This window comes from Martes martes (genome assembly GCF_963455335.1).
Source record: "Martes martes genome assembly, chromosome: 3".
Lineage (NCBI taxonomy): Eukaryota > Metazoa > Chordata > Mammalia > Carnivora > Mustelidae > Martes > Martes martes.
This window is the reverse complement of record NC_137890.1, coordinates 125,410,132-125,427,688: the sequence shown is the minus strand read 5'-3', so window position 1 is coordinate 125,427,688 and position 17,557 is coordinate 125,410,132. Positions and strand designations below refer to the sequence as shown.

Genomic DNA, 17,557 nt, shown 5'->3' with positions numbered 1-17,557 from the left:
ATACTATTTATGTAAAAGTCCAAAGACAAACTTATACAAAGATTTTACTATAATTTTTCAATATTTTAGTTTTAATGTGTTAGCCAACTTACTACTAAAGGGGAAAAAAAAGTGCTAACATGTGTAAAGAGAATAGTCATCTATAGTTAAAGAAGAGTAATGAAATATTTATTCCTTAATCCAGAAGTCAGAAAATTTTTTCCATAAAGGGCCAGACAGTAAATATTGGCATTATGGGCCAAAAGGCAAAATCAAATAAGTACTTTTAAAGCAAAAGAATGAACAAATTTCCATAAATCTTTACTGACAAAATTCAAATGTAATAAGAATTAAGTTCAATTTTTGTAACATAGGTCTATCATTGAAAAGAATAAAATTATTTTCTTTTGGGTGAGTAGATAACATTTCACTTAAATGAGGTTCAAAGTTGCTGTTCCCTATCATCAAAACCGATTGCAAACATTAAGACGTTAATGTTGATCTGTCTTGAGATTTTACACATTTGACTTCTGAAAATGTTTTTTCACATGTATAGGTACTGCTAAATACTGAAATCAATCGACAAGCACATGATTTTAACTGAGGATATTCATTGTTTGGAAAGCATTTATAGAATTCTTTAATTCTTCTATTGATATTTGCCTTTTCTTATCATTACATTGGAAATTAGTCACTTCCACCTGAAAATAAGTGGAAGCCCTTCAACTGTACAGTTAAGTGGGTTCTGCAACGTGGAAACTACATTTGCACTTCTTGAAGTCTGAAAATCACTGCTGGATCGCTTCTCTTTTGGCTAAGATCAAGTGTGAAAAACACTGCTGGAACTATTGTTTGAGCTCAGATCACATACTTGATGCAAATTTCTGGAGGAATGGAGATCGCTTCTTGTTTTAGCTTTTCACAGTCTTTTTAAAAAATTACTTTGTGTTATTACAATGATATTTGTTTCCAAAATGACTTTATAGCGTATAGGTTTTGCACATAAGGACTGTTTTGTCTTGCAATCTTAGGTTGAATTCATTAAGAACCATTATCAACTCCACAGCAAAAGCTAATTTTCCAAAGCCAGTCAGCTTTCAATCACAGTGGTTGAAGGTGATTCTTTGCATGCAGAAATATTACACTCTAGGCCCTGAGCTCAAAATATCCAATAAAACTTTACCACTGCTGAGCCATCAAACTGCTGTGGGGCTGGGCAGGTTATGATAGCTTCTATTTCTGATTAAAGTTCACATAATTGACAATGGTTAAGTTCATGAGAGTAAATGAAGTTCCCATTGACACTACTAATTTAATAACACATGGTAGGTTCAATTACGCTTGGCAAAGTACCCGCTGTCACATAACACAATAAATAACCACAGAATTTAAATACCTTACAATTTCACAAGTTTGTACATTAATCCAAATAAGCCTTTTTCTGCTTCCCACATTTTTTGAGTATAGTTGACACACAATGCTACATTAGTTTCAGATATACAACTTAGTGATTTGACAAGTTTATACATTATGCTATGTTCACAAGTATAGCTACCATCTCTCCTGTTACATCACTATTACAGTATCACTGACTGTATTTCTTATGCTGTGCCTTTTATTCCCATGACCTACTCACTCCATAATTTGAGGCCTATATCTCCCTCCCCCGTTTACCATTTTGCTCAATCTCCCACTCTCCTCTCCTCTGTCAATCATCAGTTTATTCTGTGTATTTACAGGTCTGATTCTGCTTTTTGTTTGTTTTTTTATTTTTTTAGATTCCATTTACGAGTAGAATCATATGTTGTCTTTCTCAGTCTGACTTATTTCACTTCACATAATACCCTCTAGGTCTATCCATGTTGTCTCAAATGGCAGTCTCATCTTTTTTATGGCTGTGTAATATTCCATAGTATACGTTATATTTATATACACAGCACATTTTCCTTATCCATTTGTCTATCAATAGGCACTTTGGTTACTTCTGTGATTATTGTAAGCAGTGCTGCAATAAACATAGGGATGCATATATCTTTTCGAGTCAGTGTTTTCATTTTTTCTGGGTAAATACTCACTAGTTGAATTATTGGATCATATGGTATTTCTACTTTTAATTTTTTGAGAAACCTCCAAACTATTCTCCACAATGGCTGTACCAATTTACTTCCCCACCAACAGTGCACAAGGGTTTCTTTTTCCCCATATCCTCACTGAAACTTGTTTCTTATCTTTTTGATTTTAGCCCTTCTAACAGGTGTGAGATGGTATCTCATTGTAGTTTTGATTGGTACTTCCCTGATGTTGAGTATCTTTTCATGTGTCTGTTGGCCATGTGTATTATCTTCTTTGGAAATATTTTACCACCAATATTTATAACACATCTTAGCAGATTCCACTTCAGGTTGTAATGAACTGGTGTTTTTTCAACTTTGAAGATATTCTGTTTTGCAGTTGTTTTATAGAGATTTTATGTAGAAGTTAATTCAGTAACTTCAAGCTCAAAATTGATTCCTCAAATAAACTACAATTGAGCAGTATCAGAGCCAAGGAAGATAACTTGGAATCATTTGCCATGTTTTTAAATTAACTATCTTGCTTCCAATATTCTCAGTTCTTCAAATTGTTCATGCCAAAAGGCTACTTACTAACTAAGCAAGTATACCTTCTCTGAACACATTTTGTTCAGCTGCTGCAATCAAACACAATTCAATTAATTCACCATTGGTAAATAAATGGCTTTCCCTGCTTCACTAATAAGCCACCCAGAAACTTACTGGATTGAAGCTCCATTTTCACTTTTAATTTTTATGAATAAATTCAGCTATGATGAGATATTCCATTTTAAATGTTTTACTTTTTCTGACCATTGCTTTTCTGTGAGTTGGGAGTATCATGAGTACTTAATATGGTAATGTCAATGTATATTTGTATTCTTTTAGCACAGTCCACTATGCCCTAAAAATGCAACATTCAAAGTCCAATCTTCTCTTCTTTTGTTGTTTTTACATGTTGAGTATGCACTGATAATTAAAAAAAAAATAAAATTGTCACAATACATATGGCACATGAAATGTCAAGTTATAAATTTGTGTCATTTGTTGTACATTCTCCAACAGTCTCAAGTGTTGAGATGAGAGAACCACATACAGTTTGCTACAAGTACTTAATTCTGCCACTGTAGGATGAAAGCAGCTACAGACAACATTTAAATGAATGGGTAGCGTTTTGGTCCAGTAAAAACAGAAATCTGAATTTCATATAAATGTAATGTCACAAAATATTCTTTTGAATTTATTCAATGATTTGAAAATGTAAAAATCATTCTTTTTTTTAGGATTTTATTTATTTGACAGAGAGAGAAAGAGAGCACAAACAGGGGGAGGGGCAAAGAGAGAAGCAGGCTCGTTGGGGAGGAGGAAGCCTGATGCAGAGCTCAATCCCAGGACCCTGAGCCAAAGGCAGCCGCTTAACCAATGGAGCCACCCAGGCACCCCTAAAAGTCATTCTTAAATCATGACCTGTACAAGGTAGTGGGCAGGACTTGGCCCACAGGCTATAGTTTGCCAACCCTTAATCTATACTATGTCCAAAGCAAAAAAAAAAGGGAAATAAAACTAATACAGAACAAAAAACAAGGACATAATCAATAGCTTCAGGCTGATTTGATGCTAAAAATATATATTTGTAGGAAAGTAAGGTAATCTTTTCTGAAGTCTATTTTCAATGTACATGTAATACCTATTCAAACGAATTAGATTTTTTTAAATAAAAGGATCCCTGAAGTAAATTTTTAAAGCAACCCCTTTATATAATAACCATGTCCTGATGTGCCTATTTGTAAGTTAAAATATTCATATATTTAATTTCCTTAGAAAAGTGTTTCCAAGCACTCTTTTAAAATAAGTTTTCTTATATTTTCTACTATTTTGTTAGTTCTATGAGGTCAGAGAGCATATTTGTTTTAAACTTATTCCTGTCCTCCTGGTATCTACCATATTATCAAATATCACTGGAAACAACATCATATGTTTATTTTCCTTAATATGATAGTATCAGTATTTTTTAAAACCACAGCAAACATAATACTTAATGAAAAAAATTAAAAGCTTTTCCACTGAGAATCAGAAACTAGACAAGGAATCTGCTATTCCCACTTCAATTCACTGTTATACTGAGTCCTAACCCATTAAATAAGACAAGAAAAATTTTAAAAACAAGAAAAATAAAAAAGAGTAAGGAACAGAAAAGAAAAATCAGCACCATCAGCCCATATGTATATTAACACTTTGCAATTTTTATATATTTTGGCATACAGTTTCACTTAATACTCATAATAATCCATCCTAAACATTTTATGTTTATGATGATGATAATATAGGTTTCCACTTTACAAATTAGGAAACTGATGTTCAGAGAATTAAAACTTATCTGTAGGACAAAAAGACAGCCAATGTGGCTGGAGCAAAAGCAAAAAAAGTAGAGAAGAAAGAGATGAAGTTAGAGAATGGGCATAAGTCAGAAAGTAGGATAAAATAATTCAGATTTACTCTAGTTGCCACGGGAAATCAATAGAGAATTTGAAACAGAAAAGACACGACTAAATATACCTCAAAAACAGACTAGTTAGGAAGCCACTCCTAGTACAAGTAGGAGATGATGATCACCTGAATTAGAACAGTAGTAATAGTAAAGCAGGTTAGAAGTGGTCAGATCTGAAATAATGTTGGAGGTAGAAATGACAGGACTTTGAAGGGGAGAGAGAAACTCATGGTAGATTAAAGGGAATATGAAGTCAGGACAGGGATTTCCCCCAGCTGTTTATATGGAAGGGAGATTATATACCAATAGAGACAATCAAATAGAAATAGCTAATACAAAAGAGGATAACAGCAGGAAGAGATAACTGCAAGAACAAAGTTCTTGAGATGGCCAGAATATCCGAAATCCAAAGCATAAATGGAGAGCTTAGCCATAGATGGAATCAAGGTCAGTCTTCCAGACTACCACAGAAGGATGACAACACACCAAGTAACAGATGGAGCTAGCTTGATATATTTGGTGGTGGAGGTAGCTCTCATCTGTTTATATCTATTTTCTCCATAAAGTGAGACTAACACATGAGAATGACCAGGTAGATTTCTGTGGGGTTTTGCTTGTTTGTGAATTTTGTATTTTTATTTGGTTGGTTGATTGGTTGGTTTTATTTTGGTTTGGGTTTTGTTTATTTGCAGGAAGGCAGGTATTAGTTATTTGAGGAGAAATACCATCTCAAAAAATACTCTTAGAGAAAAAAGCAATTTTCTAAGAAACTATGAAATAGGACTGTGCAACAATACTGAGTATACATTTGATATTTACAATATAGATTTAAAATAAGTCTGGTCAGGGCACCTAGGTGGCTCAGTCAGTTAAGCAACTGCCTTTGGCTCTGGTCATGATCCCAGGGTCCTGGAATTGAGCCCCACATCAGGATCCCTGATCAGCAGGGAGTCTGCTTCTCCCTCTCCCGTTGCTCCTCCGCAGCCCCCGAACTCATGTTCTCTCTCTCAAATAAATAAATAAATAATCTTTAAAAAAAAAAAAGTCCGGTCAGTATGCTATATGATTTTCCTCTAATAAATTTAGCTTTTCTGATGCAGGGACAGATCAAGCTTATGAAAGTTTTAACCAGGATAGAGTCTTGCCAGTCACAGATTAAGCATATAATTGTATTTAAAGAAGATACAGTTTTTGCCAGACAAGTAGGATGCAAAAGAGGGGCAAAGGAATCAAGGGTATCTGCAAGGAATGGTCACTGGGCTAGCCCAGTGAGCCTAAACCAGGTTGGAGAGAAGCCGTAACTCGGGTGCAGTTTGAAAGTCATATATCTGTATGAACCTTATTTGGATCTTGAATTAAACAAACAAAATATGTTTAATATTTTATGATATTAAGAATTCCTTTTCAGATAGGATAATGTATTGTATTACATTAATGATAATATACTATATAATGTATTTTTTTAAAAGTCTGTCATGAACCATGAGAGACTATGGACTCTGAAAAACAACCTGAGGGTTTTGAAGGGGCGGGGGGTGGGAGGTTGGGGGAACCAGGTGGTGGGGATTAGGGAGGGCACGGATTGCATGGAGCACTGGGTGTGGTGCAAAAACAATGAATACTGTTATGCTGAAAAGAAATAAAAAATTAAAAAATATATATATATCATTTCCAAAAAATAAAAAATAAAAAATAAAAGTCTGTCATGGATAGATATAACTAGGATATACTTCAAAATAATACAGTAGGTAGATAAGTAGATAGAGTTAAAAATTAAACAAGACTGACCATGAGTTGATGGTTGTTTATGTTGTGTGATAGGTATATGAGGACTTATTATACTACTTACCCTACTTTTGTATATGTAATTTTGTATATGAAATTTTCCACAGTGAAAAGTTAAACAAGAAAAGAATAAAGAAGTCACATATAAAGTTCATTTAAATAAAATTTATATACATTTGTTAAATTATAACTCATACTTTTAAGACGTGAAAATCTTTAAAATCTATACATACACAGAATACAGAAGGAAATATTGCATATTTCCATAAAAACAAAAGCCTAGGAGCTATGAGGTTAAAGAGAATGGTACAATTAATAGAACAAATCAAAAGATGTCTAAGTATATTCTACTCTATAATAATGTAAGTTTTGCATAAAGATTAACAAATAATTTCTCTCAATTTAAGAGATGTGTCTGATAGCCATTTGTATGTCTTCATTGGAGAAGTGTCTGTTCATATCTTCTGGCCATTTTTTGATATGATTATCTGTTTTGTGTTGAGTTTGAGAAGTTCTTTATAGATCCTGGATATCAACCTTTTGTCTGTACTGTCATTTGCAAATATCTTCTCCCATTCCATGGGTTGCCTCTCTGTTTTGTTGACTGTTTCCTTTGCTGTGCAGAAGCTTCTGATCTTGATGAAGTCCCAAAAGTTGATTTTCGCTTTTGTTTCCTTTGCCTTTGAAGACATATATATTTTTTTTAAAGATTTTATTTATTCGACAGAGAGAGACACAGTGAGAGAGGGAACACAAGCAGGGGGAGTGGGAGAGGGGGAAGCAGGCTCCCTGCTGAGCAGAGAGCCCGATGCGGGGCTTGATCCCAGTACCCCGGAAATCATAACCTGAGCCGAAGGCAGACACTTAACGACTGAGCCACCCAGGTGCCCCTGGAGACATATCTTAAAAGAAGTTGCTGTGGCTGATGTCGAAGAGGTTATTGCCTATGTTCTCCTCTAGGATTCTGATGTATTCCCGTCTCACATTGAGGTCGTTTATCCATTTCGAGTTTATCTTTGCGTACGGTGTAAGAGAACAGTAGAGTTTCATTCTTCTACATATAGCTGTCCAATTTTCCCAGCACCATTTATTGAAGAGACAGTCTTTTTTCCACTGTATATTTTTTCCTGCTTTGTCGAAGATTATTAAACCATAGAGTTGAGGGTCCATATCTGGGCTCTCTACTCTGTTCCATTGGTCTATGTGTCTGTTTTTCTGCCAGTACCATGCTGTCTTGGTGATCACAGCTTTGTAGTAAAGCTTAAAATCAGGTAACGTGATGCTGCCAGTTTTATTTTTGTTTTTCAACATTTCCTTAGCAATTCGGGGTCTCTTCTGATTCCATACAAATTTTAGGATTATTTACTCCAGCTCTTTGAAAAATACCAGTGGAATTTTGATCGGAATGGCATTAAAAGTATAGATTGCTCTAGGCAGTATAGACATTTTAACAATGTTTATTCTTCCGATCCAAGAGCATGGAATGGTCTTCCATCTTTTTGTGTCTTCTTCAATTTCTTTCACGAGTGTTCTGTAGTTCCTCGAGTACAGATCTTTTACCTCTTTGGTTAGGTTTATTCCCAGGTATCTTATGGTTCTAGGTGCTATAGTAAATGGAATCGATTCTCTAATTTCCCTTTCTGTATTTTCATTGTTAGTGTATAAGAGATGAATTAATGAAATTAATTATTTTGTGTAAAAAAATTCTATGGGCGCCTGGGTGGCTCAGTGGGTTAAAGCCTCTGCCTTCGGCTCAGGTCATGATCTCAGGGTCCTGGGATCGAGCCCCACATTGGGCTCTTTGCTCAGCAGGGAGCCTGCTTCCTCCTCTCTCTCTCTGCCTGCCTCTCTGCCTACTTGTGATCTCTCTGTGTCAAATAAATAAATAAAATCTTAAAAAAAAAAAATTCTAAATGAACAAGACAAAAATAACACAAAGAGAATCCTCTTGATTATTCAAAATGCTTGACAGTAAACAACCCTTCAATATTTACAAGATTCTCATTTCAATACACCATTTCACAACCTACCATTCAGTTACAAACCAATGCACTATCAGAAAGTGTTTTTTAAAACGTATTTATAAGAATTTAGAAATTAAACTTACTATTTCTTTCTGTTCTCTTGGAAAAGAAGAAAATAAGCACTGTTCTTATGCTCCAGATGCTACAGAAGAAGTAAAATTCAGAAACAAAAACCATTATTAGGATAAGTGAATTAGAAGACATATAAAATGAAAAATACACATTTCCACTTAAGAGTTCAGTACAGTGCTTCCCTGTATATTTTGAAAATCAGAAAGTACTCCTTTCTTTCAGAGACATCAGAGGTCTACATCTGCATTCGAAAGAGTTCTCAATCTAAAATCCACAGACCTTCTGAGGGTTCCCCAGAATTATGGAATTGCCATTGTGTGCATAACTTTATTTCTCTGGAGAGACCACTGTGTTCATCACTCTGTAAGGAGTCTATGAAAACTTCCCCCAAAAAACAAATTATACAGTCCCCTCTAACTAAGTAAGCATCAACTCCAAAAATCTGTCTATTCCCATGCATTGAGGGAAAAGCATTTTACAAATCCAGTACATTGTATAAATGTAAGTTGCGGGGCACCTGGGTGGCTCAGTGGGTTAAAGTCTCTGCTTTCAGCTCAGGTCATGATCCCTGGGTCCTGGGATCGAGCCCCACATCAGGCTCTCTGCTTGGCAAGGAGCCTGCTTCCTCCTCTCTCTCTGCCTACCTGTGATCTCTGTCTGTCAAATAAATGAATAAAAAATCTTTTCAAAAATAAATAAACAAATGCAAGTTGCTACTACTTCCCTATTATTTAACATTGGAAGGATCTTCCCTACTAAATAAAATAAGCTATCTAGAAGAAAAAAAGCCTACCTTCAACTAAGTACTTGATAAGTAAACTTAGCTAAACACCACCTTTTAAATATTTTATGAGGAGAATTCTCTGGGCCTTATATTAGTAAAATCAAATGATATTAAAAGTAAATTAAAGAATGATCCTAATCACAAATTTGTTAAGGTCATCTCTTAAATTCAATTTAACTATAGCAAAATACCTCTTTCTCCAAAGAACATGGCAGAACATATACAAACATCATTCATAATTTCATAAAAGCAATACATTGTAGGGGTGCCTGGGTAGCACTAAATTCGTATCTTTCAATAATTACTCTAAATGTAAATGGACTTAATGCTCCAATCAAAAGACATAGGGTATCAGAATGGATTAAAAAAAATAAGACCCATCAATATACTGCTTACAAGAAACTCATTTTAGACCCACACACCTCCAGATTGAAAGTGACAGGGTAGAGAACAATTTATCATGCTAATGGACATCAAAAGAAAGCTGGAGAAGCCATCCTTGTATCACACAAACTATTATTTTAAAGCAAAGAATGTAAAAAGAGATGATTATATTTATTATATCATAATAAATGGGTCTCTCCAACAAGAAGATCTAACAATTGTAAATATTTATGCCCCTAATTTGGGAGCAGCCAAATATATAAAGCAATTAATAACAAAATTAAAGAAACTCATTGATAATAATACAGTAATAGTAGGGAACTTTAAATTCCCCCCCCCCCACAGCAATGGACAGATCATCTAAGCAGAAGATCAATAAGGAAACAAGAGCTTTGACATACTGGACCAGATGGACTTCACAGATATATTCAGAACATTACATCCTAAAGCAGCAGAATACACATTCTTCTCAAATGCAGAGGGAACAGTCTCCAAAACAGACCACACACTACGTCACAAATCAGGTCTCAACCAGTACAAAAAGACTGAGATCATATGTCATGCATATTTTCAGACCACAATGCTATAAAACTTGAACCACAAGAAAAAAATTGAAAGGGAAGTTAAATAAAATCCTACTAAAGAATGAGTGGGCCAACCAGGAAATTAAAGAAGAATTTTAAAAATTCATGGAAACAAATGAAAATGAAAACACAACAGTTCAAAACTTCTGGGATGCAGCAAAGGCAGTCCTAAGAGGGAAGTATACAGCAATACAAGCTTTCCTCAAGAAACAAATCTCAAATACACAACTTACCCTTACACCTAAAGAAACTCGAAAAAGAGCAGCAAATAAAGCTTAAATCCAGCAGGAGAAGAGAAATAATAAAGATTACAACAGAAATCAATGATACAGAAATTTAAAAATAAAATACAATAGAACAGATCAGTGAAACTAGGGAGCTGGATCTTTGGAAGAATTTAATAAGACTGATAAATTACTAGCCAGACTTAGCAAAAAGAAACACTGAAGAAATACAATTACAAGAGAGTATTAGGAGCAATTATATGCCAATAAATTAGGTAATCTGGAAACAAATGGATAAATTCTTAGAAATATATAAACTACCAAAACTGAGAGGAGAAAAAATAGAAAACCTGAAAAGATACATAACCAGCAAAGAAATTGAACTAGTTAAAAAAAAGAAAAAAAAAATCCACAACAAACAAGAGTCCAGGGCCAAATGGCTTCCCAGGGAAATTCTACCAAACATTTAAAGAAGAATTAACACCTACTCTTCTGAAACTGTTCCAAAAAATAGAAATGGAAGGACAACTTCTATGAGGCCAGCATTACCTTAATCCCAAAACCAGACAAAGACCCCAATAAAAGGAGAATGACGAACCAATATCCCTGAGGAACATGGATGTAAAAATTCTCACCAAGATACTAGCTAATAGGATCCAACAGTATACTGAAATGATTATACACCACAACCAAGTGGAGTTTATTCCTGGGCTGCAGGGGTGGTTCAAATCATCCTCAAATCAATCAACGTGACACACTACGTTAATAAAAGGACAAGAACCATACGCTCTTCTCAATAGATGCAGAAAAAGCATCTGTCAAAATACCGCATCTTTTCTTGATAAAAAAAATTCTCTGCCATGTAGGGATAAAGGGAATATACCTCAGTATCATAAAAGCCATATACAAAAGACCCCAGCGAATATCATCCTGAACAGGGAAAACTGAGGGCTTTTCCCCTACGGTTAGGAATACAACAGGGATGCCCACTCTCACCACTGTTGTTTAACATAGTACTGGAAGTCCCAGCCTCAACAATCAGACAACAAAAAGAAATAAAAGGCATCCAAATTGGCAAAGCAGTCAAACTTTTACTCTCTGCAGATGATATGATATTCTATGTAGAAAACCCAAAAAACTCCACCCAGAAACTGTTAGAACTGATACAGGAATTCAGCAAAGTTGCAGGATATAAAATCAATCCACAGAAGTCAGTTGCATTTCTATACATAGCAATAAAGCAGAAGAAAAAGAATTCAAGGAATTGATCCCATTTACATTGTACCAAAAACTGTAAGATACGTAGGAATAAACCTAACCAAAGAGGTAAAGGATCTGTGTTCTGAAAACTATAGAACACTTATGAAAGAAGTTGAGAAGACACAAAGAAATGGAAAAATGTTCCATGTTCATGGATTGGAAGAACAAATATTATTAAAATGTCTATGTTACCCAAAGCAATCTACACATTCAATGCAATCCCTATCAAAATAACACTGACATATTTCACAGACCTGGAACAAATAATTCTAAAAATTTGTATGGAACCAGAAAAGACCCCAAACAGCCAAAGGAATGTTGAAAGAGAAAAATCAAAGCTTGTGGCATCACAGTGCCGGACTTCAAGCTCTATTATAAAGTTGTAGTGAAGACACTATGATATTGGCACAAAAACAGACATACAGATCAATGGAACAGAATAGAGAACCCAGAAATGGACCTTCAACTCTATGGTCAACTAATCTTCAGCAAAGCAGGGAAGAATATCCAATGGAAAAAGGACAGTCTCTTCAACAAATGATATTTGGAAAATTGAACAGCCACATATAGAAGAATGAAACTGGACCACTTTCTTACACCATACACAAAAATAAACTCAAAATGGATGAAAGACCTAAATACAAGACAGAAATCCATCAAAAACCTAAAAGAGAACACAGGTAACAACCTCTTTGACCTCAGCCACAGCAACTTTTTGCTGGACAGGTCTCCAAAGGCAAGCGGAAACAAAGGCAAACAAGAACTATTGGGACTTCATCAAGATAAAAAGCTTTTGCACAGCAAAGGAAACAGTCAACAAAACCAAAAGATAACCAACAGAATGGGAGAAGATATTTGCAAATGTCTTATCAGATAAAGGGCTGGTATCCAAAATACATAAAGAACTTATCAAACTCAACACCCAAAAAACAGACAAAAAACCCAGTCAAGAAATGGGCAGAAGACATGAACAGACACTTCTTCAAAGATATAAAAATAACTAATAGACACATGAAAAGATGCTCAACATCACTCAGCATCAGGGACATATAAGTCAAAACCACAGTGAGCTACCACCTGACACTGGTTAGAATGGCTAAAATTAACAACTCTGGAAATGACAGATGTTGGCAAGGATGTGGAGAAAGGGGAACCCTCTTACACTGCTGGTAGGAATGCAAACTGGAGCAGCCACTCTGAAAAACAGTATGGAGGTTTCTCAAAAAATTAAAAATAGGACTACCCTACCAAACAGCAATTTGCACTACTAGGTATCTATCCAAAGGATTCAAAAATAGTTATCAGAAGGGGGACATGCACCCTAATGTTTATAGCAGCAATGTCCACAAGAGCCAAACTATGGAAAGAGCTATATATATATATATATATATATATACATATTTTATATAATGCAATATTACATTATATTATATTATATATTTATATTTATTTGTAGTATTCATATATTTATATATAAATATATATTTATACATAATGCAATATCACTCAGCCATAAAAAAGAATGAAACCTTGCCTTTTGCTACAACATCGATGGAACTAGAGGGTATTATGCTTAGAGAAGTCAGTCAGTCCGAGAAAGACAAATACCATGTGAGTTCACTCATATGTAGGATTTAAGAAATAAAACAGATGAACATAGGGGAAGAGAAGGGAAAATAAAGTAAGATGAAAACAGAGAGGGAGACAAACCATAAGAGACTCTTAACTCTAGGAAACAAACTGAGGGTTGCTGGAGGGGAGGCTGGTGGAGGGACGGGGTAACTGGGTGATGGGCATTAAGTAGGGCACTTGATGTAAAAGAGCAATGGTTATTATATGCAACTGATGAATCACTGAATTCTACCCTTGAAACTAATAAAATATACTATATGTTAACTAAATTGAATTTAAATAAAGAATTTTTAAAATTAAAAAAAAAAAATTCTCTTTTCCTTCTGCCTCTCAGTCCTGCCTCTGCTGCAGTTGCATTCTCTTCCTCTCTAGAGAGGAGGGAGAAAGAAAGGAAGGGAGGAAGGCAGGCAGGCAGGCAGGCAGGCAGGCAGGCATTGAATCTGCAGTCAAATGCTCTACCACTGAGCTATACCCCCCAGACATTGAATCTGAATTCATGTTATTTCTTCACTCTAAAATACATCATTGCTATTCTTGGGAGTTAGCTTGCAAGTCACCAGTGACCCCTGTCTCCTGGTATTTACACCTTTGTGTAGTCCTCTTACCAGTGTTGGTCTATGTAACCAATAGAATATGGCAGAAGTAATAGTATGTCACTTCAAGATTAGGTTATAAAGGACTGCAACTTCCATGTTAGGCCTCTTCTTCCACTCACCATCTTTCTCTCTCTCTTCTCTTCTAAGAGAAGCCAGCTGGTATGCAATGAGGACATTCAGGGAACTCTATGGAAAGGCCCATGTGGCAAAAAACAGAAGTCTGTGGCAAAGAGCCAGTGAAGAGATGAGGCCTGCCAAAAACTACATGTATGAGCTTAGAAGTAAATTCTCCAGCCTTAGTTAAGCCTTCAGGTAATTGTAGCTCCAGCCAACAGCTTAACTGAAATTTGTATATGAATAAAGACCCTGAGCTAGAACCATCTAAGTTGCTCCCACATTCCTTCCTGGCCCTCAGAAACTGTGAGAGATAATAAACATTTGTTGTTTTAAGTTACTAAGTTCTAGAACAACTTATTACAGCAGTAGATAACCAAAATATGCTTTTTATGTTATGGTGACTTGTTTTTATGACTCAGACAACTACCTAAGCATTAAAAAAGGCACTGAGCACTGTCCTTATCAAGGGAAGGGAGAGAAGAGTTTAGACATACTGCTCATAACGCTCAAGGATGCTACAACAGGAAACTCTCATACTATTTCTCCACTACAAACCCACTGAAATAGTGGCAGCACAGAGATGATATAGGAAAAAAAAATGTACAGAAAAATCAAGAACATGGGAAGGAATTGCAGAGAGAGTGACTAGAATTCCATAGGAAATCGGTAAATTTTCTTTGATATTTTTTAGAAGCATACATATTTTTCAAAGTGTAAAAACTACAAGAATTGAAATATACTCCCTTACATCAAAATAAAACACAGTAATCCCCTTTGCAGACAACAGGTTCTCCTTTTGGTTTTTATCAGGATTGCTGCTGGAGAAAATGAGCTATCAAACAACACACATTTCTTTCAAGACTTGAGCAGCAGAACATATGTAGTGCATTCATCTTTAAGGCTAAATTAAAAGAAATTCAATTCTTAAAACAAAGTTTAGGGGGGAAAAGGTACTTCAGAAATCCATCTTGGTTATTCCAATAAAGGGTTTTGCTTTCCTAATAGTTAAATATAATTTATGAAAATAGAACATGTTTTGTGAAGATATTAATCATTACTGACTCCTACTTTGACAGTGGTATAATTTCTACTTCCCTCTTCTCTTCTTAGAAATACTCTAGGGGTGCCTGGGTGGCTCAGTGGGTTAAAGCCTCTGCCTTCGGCTCGGGTCATGATCCCAGGGCCCTGGGATCAAGCCCCGCATCAGGCTCTCTGCTCAGCGGGAAGCCTGCTCTCTTCCTCTCTCTCTCTGCCTGCCTCTGCCTACTTGTGATCTCTGTCTGTCAAATAAATAAGATAAAATCTTTAAAAAAAAAAAAAGAAAAGAAAAGAGAAGAAATACTCTAAACAGAGGACCCTGGGTAGGTCAGTTAGTTAAGCATCTGCCTTCAGCTCACGTCATAATCCTGGGATCGAGCCCTGAATCAGGCTCCCTGCTCAGCAGGAAGTCTGCTTCTCCCTCTGCCTCTCCCCCCACCACTGGCTTGTGCTGTCTTGCTGACTCTATCTCTCTAGTAAATAGAAAGAAAGAAAGAAAGAAAGAGAAAGAAAGAAAAAGAAAGACTCTAAACAAGAAGGAGATCAAAAACAAAAACAAATTCCTGTCCTGGTAAAATAAAATATAGCTAAAACCCAACTCTCAAAATATGTGGACAGTCTCCTAAAAGTAATGGAGATCATGGAAATCAAGAGTGCAAGCAGAGAAGGAAAACTTCTTACCTCACAAGGAGGTAGCAAGACAAACTTCTCAAAGCATAACGTCTAAAGTCCATATTTATAACAAGAATAAGACATGTGTGTTGTAGGCAGAAACTCCTCAAAACAAAACAGAAAAGACAGAGCTTAAAGAAAAACCATTCAGAAATACCCTGTTTACAAAGAACACTGTTTCTATGGCAGCAGGAGAGAAAAGAGGTTTTGTATTAAGAAAAAAAAAAATACACAGTTGCCTAACTCTATTGGCTGGGGAAAGATAAAAGCTGAACAAACTAGCACATTATATCTTGGATCATAAGGAAAATTCTAGATAGCCTGGAAAGTGGAAAGACATACATACAGAAATATTTTTAAGTTTAAAAAAAAGGCAAAATAGAAAATTATGTTCCAAAACCTAGACCAACATCTTTCCTCTCAATAAATGTAAATGAGTTAAACTCAGGAGAGCAAAAGACTTTCAGACTGGATCATAAAAATAAAATCCCATCTAAAACTAAGAGTTTTTGAAAGTTGAAGAAAATAAAACTTAAATAAAATTTTAAAAATTTTAAATTTTTATTTAAAATTTTTATTTAAAAAAAATTTTGTTTCAAGATTTTATTTATTTTTTTGAGAGAGAATGAGTGAGAGAGAGCATGAGAGAGGAGAAGGTCAGAGGGAGAAGCAGACTCCCCAGTGAGCTGGGAGCCCGATGTGGGACTCGATCCTGGAAGTCCGGGATCATGACCTGAGCCAAAGGCAGTCGCTCAACCAACTGAGCCACCCAGGCGCCCTTAAAATTTTTATTTAAAATTTTAAATTTTAAATTTAAAAAAATAAAATTGGCAAAAGTAGACTAGGCAAATACCAACAAAACAAGGGTTGTATCTTAATACCTCACGAGGTTGAATTCAAGACCCTCCCCCCACCTCACCGAAAAAAGAAAGCTTTAAACCCAGAAAAAGAAAGTGATTTCATAGTGCTAAAAAATGATGCGGTTCCTTTCCAACAAACGGTGCTGGAGCAACTGAGCAGCCATGAAAGAAAAAAAATAAAAGAATCTCACCATGAACCTCACACCTTATACAAAAATGAACTCAAAATGGCTTACAAATTTAAATGTAAAATGTTAGAAGGAAAAAACGCATAGGAAAAAAACATAGAAGAAAATCTTCAGAGCCTATACTTAGGGAAGGGTTCTTGACATCAAAAGCACAACGCATAAAAGGGAAAATTAATTAATTTTGCTCACAAAAGCCCTATTAAAAGAATAAAAAGACAAACTACAGACTGGGAAAAAAAATTTGCAAACTATATACCCAACAAATAACTTGTATCTACATTATATAAAGAACTCTCAAAACTCAACAGCAAAAAGACTAATAAGCCAATTAGAAAATTAGAAGACATGAACAGACATGAACAGAAGAGGAGATATAAATGGCAAATAAATACATGAAAAGAGGTTCAACACCATTAGCCCTTAGGGAAATGTAAAATTAAAGCCACAGTGAAATATCACTACATACCTATCAGAATGATCAAAATAGTAAATAGTGAAATACTAAATGCTGGCAAAGATGCAGAGAAACTAGGTTATTTATATGCAACCAGTGGAAATGTAAAATGGTACATCTACTCTGAAAAAAAGTTTAGCAGTTTCTTTAAAAACTAAACAGGTACTTACCATGCACCCCAGAAATTACATTCTTGGATATACCCCAAAGAAATGAAAACTTATGTTCAAATGCCTATATACAAATGCTCACAGAAGTCTTATTTGTAATAGCCAAAAACTGGAAACTATCCAAATGTCCTTCAACAAGTATACGGGTAAACAAACCATGGTATGTCATCATCACAGAATACTACTCAACAATAA

At 35.2% G+C, this 17,557-nt stretch overlaps 1 protein-coding gene across 3 annotated transcripts in view; it reads right to left on the bottom strand.

The window, feature by feature from the left end:
- Positions 1-17,557, bottom strand: part of LNPK (lunapark, ER junction formation factor) — a gene marked incomplete at its 5' end in the record, with an annotated part of 81,670 nt that overhangs the window by 43,446 nt on the left and 20,667 nt on the right. For all 3 annotated transcript variants that reach the window (XM_080798738.1, XM_080798739.1, XM_080798740.1), the window contains one exon: positions 8,411-8,469. In XM_080798738.1, the coding sequence (XP_080654864.1) occupies positions 8,411-8,469 (59 nt within the window). The remainder of the gene's footprint in view (positions 1-8,410; positions 8,470-17,557) is intronic.